This window comes from Chelonus insularis, unplaced genomic scaffold, assembly GCF_013357705.1.
Source record: "Chelonus insularis isolate UGA/USDA-ARS -01 unplaced genomic scaffold, ASM1335770v1 contig_397_pilon, whole genome shotgun sequence".
NCBI lineage: Eukaryota > Metazoa > Arthropoda > Insecta > Hymenoptera > Braconidae > Chelonus > Chelonus insularis.
Genome location: NW_023276552.1, coordinates 217,883 through 236,706, shown reverse-complemented (window position 1 = coordinate 236,706; position 18,824 = coordinate 217,883). Strand labels below are relative to the sequence as shown.

Sequence of the window (18,824 nt, the reverse complement as noted above, 5' to 3'; positions counted from 1 at the left end):
GTAACCCTCTTGTTCTGCAGACAACTAAGGTGTTCCTCTACTATTCTACATCCCTAAATGGACATTCTAAGATAGAAATCATCTTTTTGATCGATTGCCTTCATTTTCACTAATTAAACGTCATCAAACTCATTACATTCCTTTTCCCATTGGTTATAACAAATGCATTCTCATTACATCACCGGCTTAGATCACACTGTATGCGCTAGTAGTATCAACATTCATTAATTACCTGTCAATTGGGAAAAATAATTAGGCAATAAATTAAATTAATGAGAAAATGGCTAGCTTGTTGTATATCCAGGGTGCAAAAAACACGTTTAGAATACCTGATGGATTACATGAATTGTGTAAAACTATTTCTTATGAGGTAAATTTATATGTTTACATTATTGATTTCCCACACTCAATATTGTTTCCATCAATCACACAATCGTTTAATGGTCGTCTCGTTTGTTCACTATTGAGGTACTGCGTACTCAACCGACAGATATTTATCGTTTTATTGCAAACTATCTCGATAAACTTTTCGCCAGACGAGAGAGTTCTAAAGGTGAATTAAAATTGTTTTATTCCCGTTCATTACTATTCAATTTAATCAATAATTTGTTCTTCATTTAATTTAATTATTTCATTACTCAATTTATCATTAATTGATTAACAAATATTTCATTTCCGATATCAATTATATAGATTATCATTCATCATCATCATAGATAATAATAATAATAAAAAAAATATTTTTTTACACCATCAGTTGCTGTTAAAGTAGTGAATGATGTTGTCAATCAGAGTGAATTAATTGTAAACACACTTCATTGCATGGGATTGGATTTAAAGCAAATTGGTATTGTTGCGCCCAACTTACAGAAGGCATTCCGTGAATTCATTGCTTCTACAAAATGTCCGTCAGTAACAAGTGAAATTTCGATTCAAAGGATACTTGAAACAACGAAAACTACACGAGAAGAGGCCCATGAAGCAGCAATAATTATTCAAGTAATATTTAAATATCATTTTTATGAAATGCAGTAAACTAATTATTAATTAAAATAATACCAGACAGCCTTTCGTAGTTATCGTGAAAGAGTTTTATCTCATAAAGCTAAAAAAAATGGAGTACAATGGCAACAAGAAGTAGCAAATACAAGAGAAATTCTAAGAAAAACAGGAATTTCATCGAAAGAGGTAAAAAAAATATCTGCTACAGCTTGTATTAAAGTAAAATGAAATTAAATACTTTTGTAGATTCTTCCGCTGATTTATTTAAATACTATTTTCTTATTATAGCTGGGATATCATGATAATCCTTTAACAAGAAGTAGACAAATGGACTTAAATAAAAGTATGAAAAATTCAATAAAATATTTATTAGTTAAGAAATAAAAGTTTTATAATTTATGTGAGAATCAAAATGAAATTTTAATCAATATTGAATGTAGATGGGAATGGCAGAGAAGAAGCAATAAAAAATAAGTATTCTGGCTTGGAAGAAAGAATCGGATCTCTTACTCGATTCAATGTAGTACATAGAAACGATGGAATTGATGCAAAACGACTCAATCAAGCAGCAATAATTATTCAGGTAAGAGTATTCAATATGATGCACGGATAAAAATCAGTTATGAATATTTATAAATTTAGTAACTAAATAATAATTAATACAAACGTGAAAAGTGAATTTTATTTTTAATTACTCTTTTAAGAGTGCTTTCAGAGAATATCAAACTCGTAAAAGACAAGAACAATCAAAAAGCCATTCGTCAAGCCATTCAACAATTGCTAAGCCATTCTTGATAACTTAAATCAAAGATTATTTGAGAAAGTTTTGACACTGGGAAATATTTCAAAGTACACTGACTTGGTAGATGAAGTTAAAGAAGCTTCAAATGTTCCAATAACTTTATAATGGTTGCAAAAGACGTTGACACAGTCTACGTAAATAAAAAAAGTCTTATTATAACTTCAATATAATAGTAAACTCGAATCATTAAAATTTTCTTAACAACTTGAATGTAACAATGAAGAATAGAAATAGTAATGTATTAAATCTAGAGAAGATGAAAAACTTTTATATTAATTGAATAACTGCAATAATTCATTAAATTATGTCTTTGATAGTGACAAATCTCAGATTAATGCTGTTTTGATCTAATGCTTTTTCATTGAAATCGATCGCCCAACTTGTTGGATCGCTTTTCTAGACTAGAAAAGTTTGTTCAAGTCCAACAGGTCTCACTGGCATCGTGATCCTCACAAGATGAACGTTCTTTTGTTGTTTTGTCTGACGTTGGTTGATCCTGGATTTTCTCGCATGACAGACTCTCATCGATCTTCGTCCAAGTCTGCAATACTTTCGTGCCCTTCTACTCTCTGAGGATTTTACGGTTCTTGAATTTCTCCACGAGAATGTCCAGCAGGTCTTTGTGCTTGATCAAACTCATACCTTTGACCAACTCTTCGTCTTCTCAAGTATCGTCAACGTATTCTGATAAAACATGTATCATTTCTAAATTTCGCGAATAGCCTCGCCTGACATTGCTGACAAAAGATTTTTTCTTTTTTATGCAGGTGATCTCATTTCCTTTCATACTCTTTGATGTCTTTAAGGATCTTGAGCTAATACTTGGATCTTTTCAATTTGTAATCATGTTTAAAATGATAAAAAGTATCTTGAGTTTGAGATTTCTTCAGAAATGATCAAATCAGCAAGTTGATGAGATGAAAAATTAAAACAATTTTTGACCTTGAACTCATTAAGTTCATTTTATTCTTCAATGTTTTTTTAAGTATCCTCATCTCAGTTAATAATCAGACGTTTAAAGCTTGCTTTACAGACAGCTTTCCACAATCTTTTATATAATTATTTTCTTGATTATTAATAGATACTTTATTATAGAATGTAAATTATTTTTTTTATTAAATCAACAGAATTTAATTACATCATAAATCTATCTGAAAGTTTGAAGATGTCTCAAAAGTGTTTACTATTAATTTTATCTTCGCTAAACATTTTCTAGAACTTCAGGGAATTATTTACATTAAATGTAGTCTCAGTTTTGATGTTTCTCAGGACGAAAATCGCTGTATCTTCATTAACGATCCTTCGGAAATTCAATGCTTCATTCGTGTAATTTACACAGAAAGTCAAGTACTCTGTCATCGTCGAGAATGTCACCGAAAATTAATCGATGAGATTTAATTACCTTGAGTAAATGAAAATACTGTAGATTTACCCATTCTCTGTCTGTGAATTATTTAAGAAGATCGATTGGGTTTTATTTACAAGATCTTCTACATTTCTGTTACATTTTTGATAACGACTACATTTTTGTGTTGTCAGATTAATTTTAATGGATTGTGCACACCTATTTTCTGCTCACTACATAAACAAATATTGTCACTATAAAAAGTGATACATATTAGTAAATATTAATGCCCATTAATTATAATGAGAAAAGAGTAAACCACTCGTCACCAACAAGTTGAAAATTTCATAAGCAGCAGTCACAAGTTTAACATCTCAAAGACAAATTCTTTTAATCTCTAAACAGCACTGTTTCTTTTTCCTTGTTAATATTCACAAAACAAGAGACACTTGCGTCTAAGATATTTTAGACAAGTACGTGTCAACATTTTGATAATAAATCTCAACTTGTAAGCATTAATTATTCACTTTAGAATACATTTCTTAGCATTAATTATAAAAGTTATAATTTATTCATCAACAAATATCGGTTTAATACTAAAGTACTGTATCTGTTCCAAGTGTCGAAAGTGAATAAAGTATTCATGTTTTTCTATCTTTCAATAGTTTCTTTCTTTAATAATGAATTCAACTGATAGAAATTTTTAATTATTTTTAAATAGAATTTTAAAATAAATACCATTCAATATTTCACCTCATTTTATCAATGAATTAATTTTAATACAGAACAAGTATTAATAATAGAACATTTCCCATCTGGAATATGTGCAACATGCGGTACATTAGGCTATTAAAATTGACATTAATTGATCTAATAAAAACGAGGACTTATGAGCTTACGTTCAATAGCGCATAAAATAATTGTGATAAGAAGGAAAAAGCCTAATATACGTTTTATAACTTTATTTATTGTGCCACCAGATATTTACTCGTGGTGAACGAGTGCCGTTAGTGGAATACGATCTCATTAGCGCTTTAGAGGGACCTCTTAACGGCATCAATTAAGCTTTCCAGGTTGTGCTAAATGAAAACGAGCTAGAGCAATTTTAACGATGTTTGCTAGTTTGGCGTCTGTCTGAGATGATTGGTGGAACTGTACAGAGGACGAATGCACTCTACCTTGTGCCTTGATGATCCTACAATCATGCCAATTGTCCGGATGTTGATTTTTCTTGGATTCCTCCATTCCACTTCTACGAAAGAGTGCAGCTATGATGAGTGTAAAGTACAAGGTTAATATTCTTTCAATGATTAATCAAATTATTTTATATCTTTTCATTTTTAAAAAAAATTGTTATTATTTTGGTTGAATAAAAGCGAGAAAGAAGTTTATTGAAGAATTTTAAAACAAACATCACTGTTGTTATTGTTGGTTTAATTTTTTGTTTTAGCAAAACGATTTCTAGAATCTATAGATGAAACGATTTCACCGTGTGACGATTTTGTGGAATTTGCCTGCGGGAAACAGTTTAAAAAGTTTGATAATATGAAAAAATCCTGTTCAGAAAAGTCATTAGAGCCAACTACTTATCGTTTGAACTTATGGAAAATGAGGAAAAAGTTACAGACATATTTGAGCCAACCACGTAGAATTGATGACACGAGAACAATGAAACTTGCTCGAATATTTTGGAAAGCTTGTAAAAATAGTATGAATAAAAAAGAGCAAAGCATCTATTATATGTTTGCATAATTAATATGTAAATAAGTAATGGAATTAAGTAAAAATAGGTCAATCTTTTAATAATCTATTGCAGTAACGACTGTAGAAGCTTTAGTTGGGGTACGTTTATTATTCAAAAGATTAGGCGAATGGCCAGTGATCACTGAATACTGGAATAGCAAGCACTTCACTTGGGAAAAATTTAGTAGATGTGCTCGTAATCTGGGATTTTTACCAAGGATGTTCATTCATATTGGCCTAAATATAGAAGAAATAACAAAACCTTGGAATTACAATGATACAATAAAACTAACGGTAGAAATAAAAATCATTCAGAACAATGTCCGCACTTTGTTGAATTAAAATTGCGACCTAGTATTTTTTTAGGTAGAAAGACCAAAGTATGTCGACCTCGACATAACTGAGGAAAAATTTATGATGCAAAGTATTGGATATTTAAAAATAGCTAAGAAATTAACGGATAAAAAAATTCCCAACATATCTGAAATCAATGAGGCGCTAGTATTTGCATGGAAATTACACAAGGTAAGTTCTTTTTATAATATTCAATAAATTCGTTGGCAAAATTCCAAATACGTATGTTTAAAACATTATACATTTTTGCTATCTTTGTACAGTTAAATTGCTCAAATGGTTTTGAACCAAAAAAACGATTCACGATCGCACGGTTACAAAAAAAATACCCTATTACTAATTGGATAAAATATCTCCGAGGAATGTTAACAAAGCGACAAAGAAAATATTTATCAGATAAAAATTGTGTTATTGTAGACACTTGTTATATCTCATCGTTCCTTAATGCTTCAGAGCAAGTTGATAGAAGAACTCTGGCAAATTACGCATTTCTAGCAATAATCGATGACCTTTTTAACTTAATCAGACCTCAGTTATCAATAGCATTTGCCAGTAATCAATTGGAAATTGAACAAATTTGCTTCGACTCTACTTCTGTAATGTTGGTTATTGAATATTGAACATTGGATATTCTTTATTGATGGTCTTTAAGACATACTAATGCTTTAATATTATATTTTTCCAGCTTTAATTTTGCATTAGATGTTGTAATTGCTAATGAGGTTAATAAACGGCTCAAAGAGATTGTAGAAACAATTCAAAATCATATTTATAATGTAACTATTCATATTATTCATAGAGTACCTTGGATGGACTCAACGACCCAGTAAGCTTATATAATGTAATTATAGTAATTATCAGGTAATCCTATTTGTATTCTACTTAATCTTGAATAATTTAAAGACAACAAGCTCGCAAGAAGTTGGAGAATATGCTCTTTAAAATACCCTTTCCAGATGATCTACGGAATGATAATTATTTTATACGTGTAAGTTCATAAAAAAATTCTTATTATTTTAATTGCAAATAATAATAATGGAAATGTTTCAAAATTACTCCATAATTAATTTAATTTGTTTGTTTCTGTCTTCTATCACCTTGTTAATGATACTTGAGTACATCTTTTTCAGCTAGATTACGTAACTGAAAATTCTCTAAATTCCCTATTCCGTGAAATCAATACTTTCCTTGTAGATCATTATTATCTTAAGACAGGAAGTGTTCGGGCCAAGTATTTCATGGATAAACCAAATAGTTCTATAACAAACATAATTTTTGAGAAGAAAATACATCTGACGGATGCTGTTATGAAATTTGATCTCTTCTCCAAGACTGTATGTAAGTCAATATTATTATTCAGTATCAACAAGTAATTAAGTTAAGAATATTTTCAATCATGAAAGTAATGAAATATCAAAATATCTAAAATAATGAAATTAATTGATGGAAAAGTATCTAATTATTATGAAAAAAAAAAATTCAAAAAATCATCTTGACAATAAATGATTGAATATCGAATTACAAAATTAAGTCAATCAATCACAATTGTTTATTCCAATTAAAAAATAATAATCCGTCTGACAATCAATTTAGCCACATAATAATCAATCAACCAAAAAAATTAATGTTCCATTTCAAAAACGGATGTTTGTTAATCAACCAGGAAAAATACAATCTAATGTTGCAAATTAAATATCAAAGTCAAAAATAAAATCTATCATCTAAAAATCAATATCTCTAGTTGACAATCAATTTAAAATATTAATTGTTTTGATAATTACTTGAATAATGACTGTCAAACAGACTCCACCACAATCATTATTCAAATCTCCATTCAAACAATTATTCCAAACACATAAATCTACAATGACTATCAATAACTACTAAAATACATAAATAAAATATAATTAATATAAACCTCAATATTAATTTTAGATACTCCAGAAGCAGCCCTAGAGCTCAATGAATTGACTCCCTACAAGGAATTAGCCTTTCTGAATTATGCGTCCATTGGTCTCCAAATAGCAGCAGCATTGAGTCATCACATGTATCAAAAAGGCGCGTATGTTGACCACAAAGGCCAATGGCAATTTGAATCATGGTGGTCAGATATAACACAGGAACAATTCATGTCCCGGGAATCCTGTCAAGCGATTCAGACTGTAAAGGTAAGCAATTCTCCGCTATATTCGAGGACAATCCCTGAAATCCTATTATACACCAATATGAATGGGATCCAAGATCGGATCGTCGCGTTAATTACAACCGCATTGATTACATTTCGGGATAAGCGTGCTTGAACTGATATCGATGTCGACATTTGAATCCTGTATGTTTGTCTATCTAATTGACGCAAATTATTTCAACTATCGACAGCGCATCATGGACGCTTCTACTGTTTTTGGATTCATTGGTGCTTCTGAAATTGCATACATGTCTGCTTTTCAAGCATGCTCTGACGAGCTTTGCAATACATACATTCTTCCAGGTATGCTCATTATTTTACCCATTCAAATTGATAACAATTGACAGCAGTATCTTTTTTACCATAGTATTTATTTATTTACTTTGATCTTCAATTGAAAACAATTAAATCGATCTCTAATGTCTAGTATAATCTAACAAAAAAAAAAAAAAATAATTGTAAAAAAATTTTCAAGGTTTAAACTATACAAAAAGACAATTATTCTGGATAAACGCCGTTGCTTCTGATTGTGATCGAAATTTAAAGCAGCGATACAACACAATGGTATCTCATAGTGAGAATTTTAAAACGGATTTCCAATGCAATTCTAGTGCAAAAATGAATACAAAAAATAAATGTAAAATGTGGATTACTTAAAAAAAGGAATCACATTCATCCTATTGCGATATTTAAAAAAAATATTTTCACCCGGAATTATTTGCAAATAAAAATTAATTACAATCTAGCTATGAAAATAAAATTTAATTTAACTGGACAAATTATTTTTTTTTTTAAATATATTCTAATTGAAAATAAAACTTTAGCATGAGTTGCTATTATTAATAAAGTAATTATAAGTAACAGAGAAATATGCAATTAATCAATTATTGCAAATAAATGCCGTTATTTTCAATGATAGAAATTGAAATTAAAAGCATAATAATAATATAGTAGCCAGTGTATGATAATCAAAATTTTCAATGAATTTTCAACGTCATATCAATTTAGAAATGAACACTGAAAATAAATGAACACTGGAAGAAATAATAAATAAATTTAAATATCGAGGAAAGCTGAATTCGCACCAATTATAAATAGAAACAATTTTATTTTTACTGTACACAATAACCCTACGAAATTCACTTAAACTATATGTATGTATATTTAATATATTACATATCATAAACGATCACTGACGTCAAATTTTGATCGATGTAATTCGTTGATAAAATTAAATTCACAGTCACTTTCATACTTTAGCTACAAACATTAATTCAATTAATAATGTAGCATTAAGGCGATTAAATTCAACGGTCACTATCACATTAACTTATGTCACAAATACTTGTATTTAATGGATGAAAAGTCTAAATCACTGTTAATTGGATCAAGTATCTTTACCTAATGAATTCATATAGACACAATTAATTCATCCATGGAGGGCAAGGCACCGAAAGTCCTTGCGAAACAGGAATCTGATACTGTTGAGGGAAGGGTGGACGTTGTTGATGATGGGGTGGCGGTGGTGGCGGTGGCGGTGCATTGCAGATAGATTGCATCAATGGGATTGAGTTGTACGGCGGCGGCTTAACAGAGTAAGGAGGCAACTGATTGTACTCAACATTCATATGATGATCCAATGTTGCTCCTTGAACGGGCGACCGACTTCGATCGATGTCGGACTGGCCTTTATAGTCAATGTATGACTGTAATTAATGACTTGCTTGTTTGGTAGAAGATATCTTTATATAATCACTTACCCCTGGGCCTAATATGTGGTGGAGGCATATTTGTGGGCAACGGTGGAGCTGGATATAATACATGATGCTCTCCATCCCTAGGTGGTGGAGGCCTTGTCCAAGGAACTCGCTGCCACGATCCTGGAGGTGGTGGTATTGGTTGTCCAGATCCAGGAATCATACCACAATCACCATTAAAATTTTGTTCATTGCCTAATTGTCACAATAAAGAATAAATCATTTTTCAATGAATTTATTATAGTTTTTATTTTAATTAAAGTATATATTATTTACCTGAATTTGGTCCAGCAGATCTTTGATCCAAATGACAGTTTTCACCTGTAGAACACATGATAAATTATATTTTCGTATTTTATCAAAAAAAAAAAAATTGTTAATATCTATCTAAAAATATGAAAAATGAAAAACAACAGAAACTCTCGGATGCATCATCACTGGAATATCTGTCTGAAAAAAGATTTTATATTGAAATTAATATAAAAGTCACGTTTTTGTTTTGCATCAAATATCACCTGGAATTTATTAAATAATATTTCAATTAAAAGGATTATTCATTATATACAACAAACGTATCCACAAAAATTGCCGCACATGCTGTCATGAAAAACAATCTGCAAGAATAAAATATTCAAATGAATAATTAATAGTCGTCCATGTGAAGTACTGCTACGGTCCAGGAAGAATAAATGAGCTAAGAAAATACTGATAAGAGAAAAAAAAAAATTCAATTTTACAGTATAAATACAGTCTAAGAGTATTTAGAAAAATGCTAAATATTCGCCGTAAAACAATCAATAAGACGAATTAATCAGCATTTTTTCAGTAAAAATACTCTTAGCTACAGACCTGGATGCGGAGGTGGCATTGGCGGCTTGTTTCGATCGCCAGGGGGATGACCAACACCTCCTGATGTAGGACCATGCATCGGTTGTTGCTGCCTCTCAACTTCTCTGCTTAAACATTTCAGTAAAATTCATTAATTAAACGATGAGCAACAGGCTAATTAAAAATAATCAGCTGTTGCTTTAGATCCGTGGATATTTCTGAAATATTAAGCTGAGTTTCAATCATTTCAACAGCTTTTATTTGATATAAACGGAAGACGTAAGCCGCGTTTATGAAAAAAAAATTAATCTAACAGATTTTCTTAAATGCTAGTAATAATCAAGATATCACTGTCCACGAAGGTCTGGTTTGTTTCTTTCTAATTATGAAAATTTTTCATTATAATTTATAAATAGATGAACAGTTTTTTAATCAAGTAATGAATTTTTCTCTTTGACTATTTAGATCTATACTATGGATGTAATACGTATTAACTTAATTAACATTTTATTCATTTATTTAAAAATTCAGGCTCAAAGGTAATTTCTCAGCACCAATTTTAAAAAATGCATATAAAAATTTGAAAAATTTTTAAGTATTTTATGTAATGTGTAGATTTCTGAATTTGAATAATTTTATTAAAAATTTTTTAAAATTTCCCCATTAAATAATCATGCATCACTTGCTCTGTAATAAATCATAAGCGTTATATTTAATCTGTACGGTCTTATAACTTATAGTTTAGTATCTCCAACATCCAACAAAAAATACATCTTTAAATAAGCAATCTGGAAATAAAACTCAAGCTTACGATTGCCTGCTTCTGGATTTTTCAGCTCTATTGCTTGTCTTCTATATATTACTTCTAGAGATAAACATTTTTATATTTAATTCTTATTTTTATGTAAATATAAATAAGCTATTAAATTATTTGCTACATTATAATCCTCTTAATCTATTAACTCATTCAATCATTCGAGTTTCAATTAAATCTCTCATTCAATTTAAATCCATTATTTAATATAAATAATATAAAATCATATTATTGATTTCCACTCACCCATTTCCATGACGTTGAATTGGTGGTGGTCCACACTGATAAGGTGGTGCATCCTAAAAAAATTAATAATACTTTTAATTTTTTCAATTAAGAGAAATTAACTGGAATAAAATAATTTTAATTTTTTTATCCAGACAAAATATTTATTAAATAGTAATCCGAATCTAAAGCTGCGAAATAAAAAAATATCGTACTCATAAATTTAGTATTGTAATTTAATTCGTTATGTTATTTTATTTATTTTATTGTTTCAAAAATAATGATAAGTAAGTAGGGTTTTAAAAACATACCGGAAGTCCATCAACATCAGTAAATCGCCTCTTAATACCATGGCCTTTATGATGTTCTGGAGAATCAGGCTTATGCATCTCAAATGGTTGTGGAGGTGGTTGAATAGTGTAGTGCACTTGGGCAGGCACTTGGCCATTTTGATACTGCAATTGCTGTGAATGGTACTGAATCTGTTGTTGAACTTGGGAAGATGGTACGGCATGAAGAGCTTGAGATGGTGGTGGTGGCATTTGAATCTATTCAAAGAAATTGCAAACTTCAAGTTAGGACTTTAAAAGTTAAATAGCTTACCATTTTAAGATCTTAAAGTTAAATTTTCTTAAATCTCTATTTTCGGGCGCTCTTCTGGCCTCATTTACTTTAAAACTATTCACATAATGGATTTTTAACACTGTATTTAATTTTAAATTTATTTAAACTCTCACCTGGATTTGTCCTTGTGTGGGTGGAGGCTGCTGTGCTTGATAGAGCCAAGGAGCATTTGGTGGTGGAGGTTGTTGATTTGGCGGTGGCATATTTGTTAGAATATTCATAGAATTCGGTAACTGATTAACTGGAGGTGGTGGTACCATTTGAGGCGGAGGTACTGGTTGTGGTGGTGGACCATGTTCTACAGGTCCTTCATGTTGATGAGAACCTTCCATTCCCACTGGCAGTGGTGGTTGTGGATGATGGTTTGGAGATGGTGGTGAATTTGGCACGAGAAAAGTTTGTGTACTTGGTGGAGGGACTTGAAGAGGATATTGCGGCGGTTGAGCATCATATTGAGCGGGCAAAATATGTTGAGTATGTTCTGGGTTTTGTTGAAGTTGAGATTGTACTATGGTTTCATCAGATTGCAAAACAAACTGCGTCGGTGGTTGAGGCCCAGTTGTTTGCATTTGTTGATACTGAATCTGATATGTCTGAGGGATTGGTGGAGGCGGCTGATTAGGTGGGAAATTTGGAGGAGGGAAGTGGAGATGAAGCAACGATGGCGGAGGTTGATGAGTGACATTTAATGATGTTGGTGGTGGTGGCTGTTGAAGATTAACATTAACAGTTTCAATAGAAGCTTGAGGAACTGGTGAAGGTGGTCGTTGAATATTTGGTTGAGTATAGACATAAGAAACAGCCCCACTAACAGATGTTCCACTACTAGCAATAAAGCCTTGCTGATTCGGACTTTGTGGTGGAGGTTGGCTCATAACGTACATTTGTGCTACTGATTGAGAGGGTGAGTGAGATACTGCTGGCATTTGGATTCCTTGAATATGAACAGGTTGGCCTGGATGAATTTGATATTGGACTTGACTCACAGTTGGAGGTGGCCCGATCAATTGTACTTGACTAACAGATGATGGAGGCGATATTAATGTCTGCATTTCCTATAAGAATGGATGGGTATAAGAAAAAATGAAACAAAATTTAATGAAATGATTAAAAAACTTACTTGAGGTTGGTTTGGAGGTGCTAAAGGTCCAGTATGTGCTGGAATATGAACTCCAGGAGGAGGAACTGTTGCTCCAGGAGCTGGACCACCTGTCATGGTTGCGGTTAATATTGTCGCAGGTAACGTAACTACACTGCTTTGTGGATGTTGAATTATATCTTGATGTTGGATCGTAACAACATTAGACTGAGTCAGCGCCCCAATATTCATAGTCTGGAAGTGTGCTATAAGCAAAATATTCTTTTATAATAATAATGCCGCTAAACCTACATGATTATGCTTATCTTTTCGCTCGATTGCATTCGAACGTAGTGGAAAATCTTCTAAATGACTTGGAAATTGTCATTATTTTAATTACCTTGCTGAATTTGTTGAATCTGCGAAGTTTCCAAAACTTGTTGTGGCTGTATTGGTGGCGGCTGTTGTTGAATATAAGATTGTAGTTCAGATTGTATTGTTTGAATTAAATTAATTACTAATTGCTTGGCATTTTGTAAAGCTTCCGGTTTAGGATGCCTGTAATTAATTTTTTTGTCAATTATTCTTTGTTCAAAATTATTATCTATAGATTTATTATGTGAAAATATTAAATAAAATATTAAATTTTTTAAATTAATCATTACTTACTCTATATACAAATGAAGTGGTTCAGGTGATTCAGTACCTAAAGTAGCATCTATAAATTGTGACCCACGGCCTCTAAGAGTCACTGTAGCACCCGTCTCTCCTCGTATATACAATAAATTGGCACCTCCTGCTCCAATAATCCGACCACGTAAATCAAAACCTTCAGGAGCATTTTCAATTCCTACACATATCTTCTCCTGTAGATAAAAATAACCGTCAATTTGATGGTTATAACAAAATAATTTCAATTTTATTTTATAATTCAATATTAGCTGTTGAAAAATATTCTACCACTGATGGAACCCCAGTATGTAAACTCATCAAAGGTGGTGGAGCATTTGTGAATCGGCTTGGTCTATTCAACGAGCTTTGATGTTCTGTTTTGATGATATTATTGATTTTTTGTATGGCCACTGAAAATAAATAAAACAAGTTAATTCCCCAATGGAAATAATCCATAACTGTAAAATATTAATAAATTTGGTACTGAAGATACTAAGGAAAAAGCTATCCATACAATCAATATTATGTTTCGTGTGACCCTGAATGTACAGATAGAGCGGACGTTCATTAGGGCATCTTAACTTTTCTTGTTCAGTCATGAACCTTCCTCGAGTAGAAACTGTAGCACCTAAGCAAATTAATTCATTACAGAAACTTGCAATTTGATACTTTGAATTTGAGACTTTATCACGGAAGATCAAGTTAATCGGCTTCTTAACCTACCTGAAAAGTTATTGATTTCATCTTGAATATACCCTTTAGTAAGTAAAGTTCTTGCACTAGGAGAAGTCTCATTAATTTCAAACTCTGTAGTAAAAACTTCAGCACCTTTAAATACTCCATTGGAAAATAAATTCTGAAGTTAAGAAGTACTTTATTAATACAAAATATGCACGATATCACTTATTAGTTTATTACAAAAGTTTTTCCAAACTCTAGAATAATTTTAGTAAACCATTACTAAACATCGCTCTAACAACTGTTATTATACTTGATAGAATTACTTAATTGTTCAAAGGATATTAATACTACAAAAACTTTTGTAATATACCACTTTAAATATTTAAATAAAATAAATAAAAATAATAATCGTTATTTAATATTAATATATTACTTTGTTGGTCCCATTGGAACCCCTAAATCTTCCTTTAGCCATGAGCATTGAACTAATTGCTTCAGTAACATGCGTCACTGTTGTCATATCCACTATTCCTGCTCCATTAATACATCAAACACTCACAGAGAATAAACTAGAGGATAAAAGTAACGAGGAAAAATAATTTGCTAATAATAAAATACATAATTCATAACCAATATAAAAACCTGCAAAAAAAAAATTTTGCGTTAGTACTCAAGCAAAAATCACGGTGTTTATATAATTATGAGTAACATGAAAACTATTCTCAATGATTAATGAAATGAAATAACTGTTTTCATTATTTTTTTTTTATCAATAATTACCTGATTGTTCGCGAGTATTTGTTGACGGTGACAATTGTCTGAATTTTAAAGGAGTTGAATTTACTAGAACACACTTATTTGCGTACATCATTATCAGTATTTATGATACAAACAGTTATTCTATTTGTTGCGTAAGTAGATCAAATACTAATCAATACTGATTCATGATCAAATTTTATTAAATATTCTGAAAATTATTTATAATGTCATTATGAGAACACTAATCGATTATACATTGAGCAATGGCTGACTACTCAAAGAAAACAGCACAAAATTTTTCATGCATAAAAATTTTCCGGCTTGAGACATACACCTACTAATAAGAAATCTGGAGCCGCGACATCTTATAGTCATGACACTACACTTAAAATCATCCATCGATAAGAAACGCCATTTGATTATAGTAGAGATTAATGCCACCACAGCGCTGTCAATCAAATGTATCAAATATTTCCAATATGGCTGCATGTTGTTGATAATTAGTGCATAATATTATAACCCAACAATAATTTTGTAATATTTTAAGAAAAAAAAGACTTGATTTATTCATAATGAATATGTCAATAGAGAAAAAAAAATATCCATCTGCGTTGCCGACAAATTGGCCATCCAGAGAAGATATACCACGCAAAAATCAAAACTCAGTACCTTCATCAGGAAAAGTTGATGTTTATTATTACAGGTATTTACGAGTTATAAATTGAAATATGGTTGAATTAGAATTATTACTAATTATTATTTCATTTAATTTTACTTATCAGTCGAAGTGTAAGAAATGATGCCTCACTAGTTCCACCAATAAGACAGACAGCTTCGATTTTTAAACAACCTGTTACGATTTACAAAACACAAGAAAAAAAGGTTAAGGATGTAAAGCATGGAACTCAGGATAAACCGAAACAAGTACGTAAACGATATTTATTATCAATTATTATTTATACCATGTACAAATTACATTAACTTGTAATTTTAGGAAGGTGTAGATAAAACTGATACTAAATATGGCTCACAAGATAAACCTAAACAAGTAAATAATTAAATTTCTTGTAATAATATTAATCTATAACACTATCCATTTTGATGGTAGATTCTACCTTTTCAGTTATTCTGGGAAAAAAGGTTAGAAGGATTAAGAGCATGTGATCCAGATGGTTTCGAATTTGATGCCATGGACTTACCAAAGAATTTACGTGCGGTTGGACCTTATATTACAGAAGAAACTCTTTTACAGAGTGTTGCAACAGCTCTTCATATGTCCTCTCAACCAGTCACAGGCCAAACAGGCTCCAAAACATCCCTTGAAAAAAATCCTGGAGTATTTTTAAATCCAGATCAACCGCTTGTACAGGTCTAGCTTTGTTTTTTCTTAAATAAAATTTTATATTATTTTTTTCCACTATACTTAGGATACTTAAAATTGTTTTTTAAATCATTTTAGGCTGTTACAATAGCAGATGATGATATTAAACGTCAAGAAGACAGAGTAGTGATAGCGAGAAAAAAACTCCAAGAAGCTCTACGAACAGCTTCATTGTAATTTTGACTAATTATTGACTTTTTTAGATCTATTTCTGTTTATTATTAATCAATGCATTTTTACTTATTATGTAAATTCATGTAAGTATAGTTTAAGTAATGAATACTGTTTTTTTAAATAAATATTGTCTAAAAATATTTCACTCTGGAGAAAAAATTTATTATTCTTTACTAATTGTAATGGGGTTGAAAGAATTTATTCATTATCTAAAAAATTGACTTATTGTTTATTTGCGTACAAAAATACTATAACAATTCATATACTTGACATATGACTATCACTTTGTTCATCAATCTCATGTTCATCGAATTCATTATCATTTCGTTTGACATTTTGATTATCAGCCGGCTCATCAACTTTTTCATCATTTCCTTTATTATCGTTGTCATTTGGTTCTATTGTTTCAATGTTTTTTTCTTCATGAGGACTCATTGTTCTAAAATTATTGATTTTTAGGACAATGCATTTTAATATTTCTTTTGCAGAAGATGCTTCAGATGGATTGATCCTAATAATCTCGCCAAATTCTTGAATGTAACAACTGAGCTCCATTTCATTGTGTGGATCTTTCGATGATAAATACTTGTTCGTTAATTGTGATAGTTTTAAAATATCAGAACTAAAAGCTTCATCAAGATCGAAAAGTTCTAAAGCAGGTGGCGGAAGTTCTTGAAAACTAGGGGGAAATACCTAAAACATAATATTATTTGATTAAATTTTTAAAAATAATGATAATGAAATGAATCATTATTATGTATAATTATATTTACGGAAGCTTGAGTAGGAGGTAATGGTGTTTCAAAATGAGGAGTAATTAATGTCAAAGGTTCATGTTTAATTCCTAAATCTTGATAAGCTTTTAAACAGTCAGGTATCATTGACAAATTAATAGAATAAAATTCGTGTTTAAAAAATTTCGTGTACTCTCGTGGAATATCGTGGCTATCGATATCTTGTGTACAAACTTTTGGATTGTCAGCTTGCTGTACTATATCTGGTACAAAAGTGTACTCCAAATTCTAAAATAATACATTAATTATTATAAAGTAAGAACGAAGAATCTAAATAATTAATGATTATCATCTAACGTACATCAACATCATCAATATATATATCTTTGCCTTTCCATTCTTTAGACTCAAAAAATTCAAATATCATTTCTCTTAATGTATCGTTTTTTTCTTTTTCAATATACGCATCAGTAAGTAATTTTGATGAACCAAGAACTACTAATTTTCCCGTACTTGTTGATGAAAAATAATATGCACAGATTGGACGATTAGTGGGAACTGCCATCGAACCACTAGATAATGCAACGATTGATGGCTGGACAACATTCAGAGTTGCTCCATATGGATAAAGAAAACGTAAATTCCTAGATAAAAAAATTAAAACTGATTAAATTCTTGCTATTTAAAATAAATACCAATAATAACTAATGTGATGTTGATAAACTTACGCTGAATCATTATGGTTATTAACGAAGCCAGATTTGTTTGAAAGACCATGAGAAATGGTACATTCTTTAGGATGCAAGTTCCTGCTGTAACTCATTCTAATAACACTATCTAGTAAATAAAGTAGGAAAATAATAAATAATTCAATGAATTATATGATATAAATGGATAATAAAGATGAGTATACCATTATTGATCATTATGCCAAACTCTTCAAGAAGAAAATTAATATTCGTATTGAGTTTATTTTCACCACCTTCTCCTAGCATTACTAAAACATTTTTACCACTGTTGATAAAACCTCTGATTGAATTCAATTCTAATTCTGTGAATTTACTTCGAGGTTCAGCAAGAACTAGTAGCTCTGCTGTTGCTAATAATTCTTCCGATAATACATCATTAAATCTGTGATAAAATTAATCAGATAATTAATCCTTCATAAAATGACTTTAAAAAATAAATAAGTTTTACTCACTCAGAAAACTTCCATTTAGCTTTCAATTTCCTCTGAAGAATTTTAAATTCTTCATTAAGTCTTTTTTCATTTTTAGATGAATCAAAAAGAACTTGGTACAGCTCGTTTTCATTATGATTTATTAGAGAATTCATTTTAATTACTTATTACACTTGAATTCATATTTCTTTAAAAGTACACAATACTGTTCTCTGACAATAATTACAATGAGATAACAAAAAAAAACACACACAAATGGTATTTTGTTGTCAGGAGCAACTTCTTTCATAACAAATCAAATTGTTGGCCATCATTGGTAGACTAACAACCAATAGATGATTCATATTCAATCAAGACAATGAAGATTCAGTTATTTTGGAATAAGACTCACTTGTAAGAGTTACTTATTAGTACATCAAAACCAGAAAGGAAAATGAAATAATCAAATGGAAAAAAAGAATGAATAATAAACTTAGAAAAATAAAA

General features: G+C 30.5%; 5 protein-coding genes across 9 annotated transcripts; 3 read left to right on the top strand and 2 right to left on the bottom strand.

The window, feature by feature from the left end:
* Nucleotides 1-233: 233 nt before the first annotated feature.
* Nucleotides 234-2,804, top strand: LOC118067841 (uncharacterized). The gene is made up of 7 exons (XM_035084821.1): nt 234-370; nt 469-553; nt 758-999; nt 1,063-1,188; nt 1,291-1,345; nt 1,443-1,585; nt 1,707-2,804. The coding sequence occupies exons 1-7, from the start codon at nt 281-283 to the stop codon at nt 1,803-1,805; spliced, it is 840 nt and encodes a 279-aa protein (XP_034940712.1). The 5' UTR covers nt 234-280; the 3' UTR covers nt 1,806-2,804.
* Nucleotides 2,805-3,944: 1,140 nt separating this feature from the next.
* LOC118067740 (neprilysin-2-like) lies at nt 3,945-8,196 on the top strand. Its single transcript, XM_035084659.1, has 11 exons — nt 3,945-4,440; nt 4,600-4,857; nt 4,966-5,186; nt 5,259-5,417; nt 5,510-5,847; nt 5,932-6,072; nt 6,150-6,234; nt 6,377-6,584; nt 7,182-7,414; nt 7,623-7,734; nt 7,907-8,196. Exons 1-11 carry the CDS (start codon nt 4,317-4,319, stop codon nt 8,086-8,088), a joined length of 2,061 nt encoding a protein of 686 aa, XP_034940550.1. The 5' UTR covers nt 3,945-4,316; the 3' UTR covers nt 8,089-8,196.
* A 294-nt stretch (nt 8,197-8,490) lies between these two features.
* On the bottom strand, nt 8,491-15,208 carry LOC118067754 (extensin-like). 3 transcript variants are annotated; one of them, XM_035084674.1, is made up of 15 exons: nt 14,891-15,208; nt 14,544-14,752; nt 14,153-14,285; nt 13,944-14,057; nt 13,718-13,839; nt 13,427-13,623; nt 13,158-13,315; nt 12,800-13,023; nt 11,793-12,734; nt 11,367-11,603; nt 11,077-11,129; nt 10,038-10,144; nt 9,465-9,509; nt 9,192-9,383; nt 8,491-9,118 (listed from the first exon to the last, which is right to left on the bottom strand). In XM_035084674.1, exons 2-15 carry the CDS (start codon nt 14,628-14,630, stop codon nt 8,856-8,858), a joined length of 2,874 nt encoding a protein of 957 aa, XP_034940565.1. In that variant the 5' UTR covers nt 14,631-14,752; nt 14,891-15,208; the 3' UTR covers nt 8,491-8,855. The 3 variants fall into 3 exon arrangements, with proteins under 3 accessions (XP_034940565.1, XP_034940564.1, XP_034940566.1); XM_035084673.1 differs by having other exon boundaries at nt 14,544-14,679; nt 14,891-15,207; XM_035084675.1 differs by having other exon boundaries at nt 8,492-9,118; nt 10,038-10,141; nt 14,544-14,679; nt 14,891-15,207.
* Nucleotides 15,209-15,330: 122 nt separating this feature from the next.
* On the top strand, nt 15,331-16,549 carry MBD-like (methyl-CpG-binding domain protein 2). Of its 3 annotated transcripts, none has more exons than XM_035084676.1 (5): nt 15,331-15,572; nt 15,652-15,793; nt 15,864-15,917; nt 15,978-16,238; nt 16,329-16,549. In XM_035084676.1, exons 1-5 carry the CDS (start codon nt 15,442-15,444, stop codon nt 16,425-16,427), a joined length of 687 nt encoding a protein of 228 aa, XP_034940567.1. In that variant the 5' UTR covers nt 15,331-15,441; the 3' UTR covers nt 16,428-16,549. The 3 variants fall into 3 exon arrangements, with proteins under 3 accessions (XP_034940567.1, XP_034940569.1, XP_034940568.1); XM_035084677.1 differs by having other exon boundaries at nt 15,333-15,572; nt 15,993-16,238; nt 16,329-16,546; XM_035084678.1 differs by lacking the exon at nt 15,864-15,917 and having other exon boundaries at nt 15,332-15,572; nt 16,329-16,548.
* Nucleotides 16,550-16,668: 119 nt separating this feature from the next.
* On the bottom strand, nt 16,669-18,603 carry IFT52 (intraflagellar transport 52). The gene is made up of 6 exons (XM_035084682.1): nt 18,360-18,603; nt 18,072-18,289; nt 17,887-17,995; nt 17,520-17,802; nt 17,198-17,446; nt 16,669-17,117 (listed from the first exon to the last, which is right to left on the bottom strand). Exons 1-6 carry the CDS (start codon nt 18,491-18,493, stop codon nt 16,683-16,685), a joined length of 1,428 nt encoding a protein of 475 aa, XP_034940573.1. The 5' UTR covers nt 18,494-18,603; the 3' UTR covers nt 16,669-16,682.
* Nucleotides 18,604-18,824: the final 221 nt, after the last annotated feature.

Excerpts from the sequence above, each read along its gene's own strand:
- LOC118067841 (XM_035084821.1), top strand. The coding sequence starts at position 281 with ATGGCTAGCTTGTTGTATATCCAGGGTGCAAAAAACACGTTTAGAATA. Across the intron at positions 554-757 it reads CAGACGAGAGAGTTCTAAAG|TTGCTGTTAAAGTAGTGAAT; the intron begins GTGAATTAAAAT and ends TTACACCATCAG. Across the intron at positions 1,189-1,290 it reads CAGGAATTTCATCGAAAGAG|CTGGGATATCATGATAATCC; the intron begins GTAAAAAAAATA and ends TTCTTATTATAG.
- LOC118067740 (XM_035084659.1), top strand. The coding sequence starts at position 4,317 with ATGCACTCTACCTTGTGCCTTGATGATCCTACAATCATGCCAATTGTC. Across the intron at positions 4,858-4,965 it reads TTGGAAAGCTTGTAAAAATA|TAACGACTGTAGAAGCTTTA; the intron begins GTATGAATAAAA and ends AATCTATTGCAG. Across the intron at positions 6,235-6,376 it reads ATGATAATTATTTTATACGT|CTAGATTACGTAACTGAAAA; the intron begins GTAAGTTCATAA and ends CATCTTTTTCAG.
- LOC118067754 (XM_035084674.1), bottom strand. The coding sequence starts at position 14,630 with ATGACAACAGTGACGCATGTTACTGAAGCAATTAGTTCAATGCTCATG. Across the intron at positions 14,058-14,152 it reads TGAAATCAATAACTTTTCAG|GTGCTACAGTTTCTACTCGA; the intron begins GTAGGTTAAGAA and ends TAATTTGCTTAG. Across the intron at positions 13,316-13,426 it reads CCACTTCATTTGTATATAGA|GCATCCTAAACCGGAAGCTT; the intron begins GTAAGTAATGAT and ends AATTAATTACAG.
- MBD-like (XM_035084676.1), top strand. The coding sequence starts at position 15,442 with ATGAATATGTCAATAGAGAAAAAAAAATATCCATCTGCGTTGCCGACA. Across the intron at positions 15,794-15,863 it reads CTCAGGATAAACCGAAACAA|GAAGGTGTAGATAAAACTGA; the intron begins GTACGTAAACGA and ends TTGTAATTTTAG. Across the intron at positions 15,918-15,977 it reads CACAAGATAAACCTAAACAA|ATTCTACCTTTTCAGTTATT; the intron begins GTAAATAATTAA and ends TTTTGATGGTAG.
- IFT52 (XM_035084682.1), bottom strand. The coding sequence starts at position 18,493 with ATGAATTCTCTAATAAATCATAATGAAAACGAGCTGTACCAAGTTCTT. Across the intron at positions 17,996-18,071 it reads TGGCATAATGATCAATAATG|ATAGTGTTATTAGAATGAGT; the intron begins GTATACTCATCT and ends TTTATTTACTAG. Across the intron at positions 17,118-17,197 it reads TACCTCCTACTCAAGCTTCC|GTATTTCCCCCTAGTTTTCA; the intron begins GTAAATATAATT and ends ATTATGTTTTAG.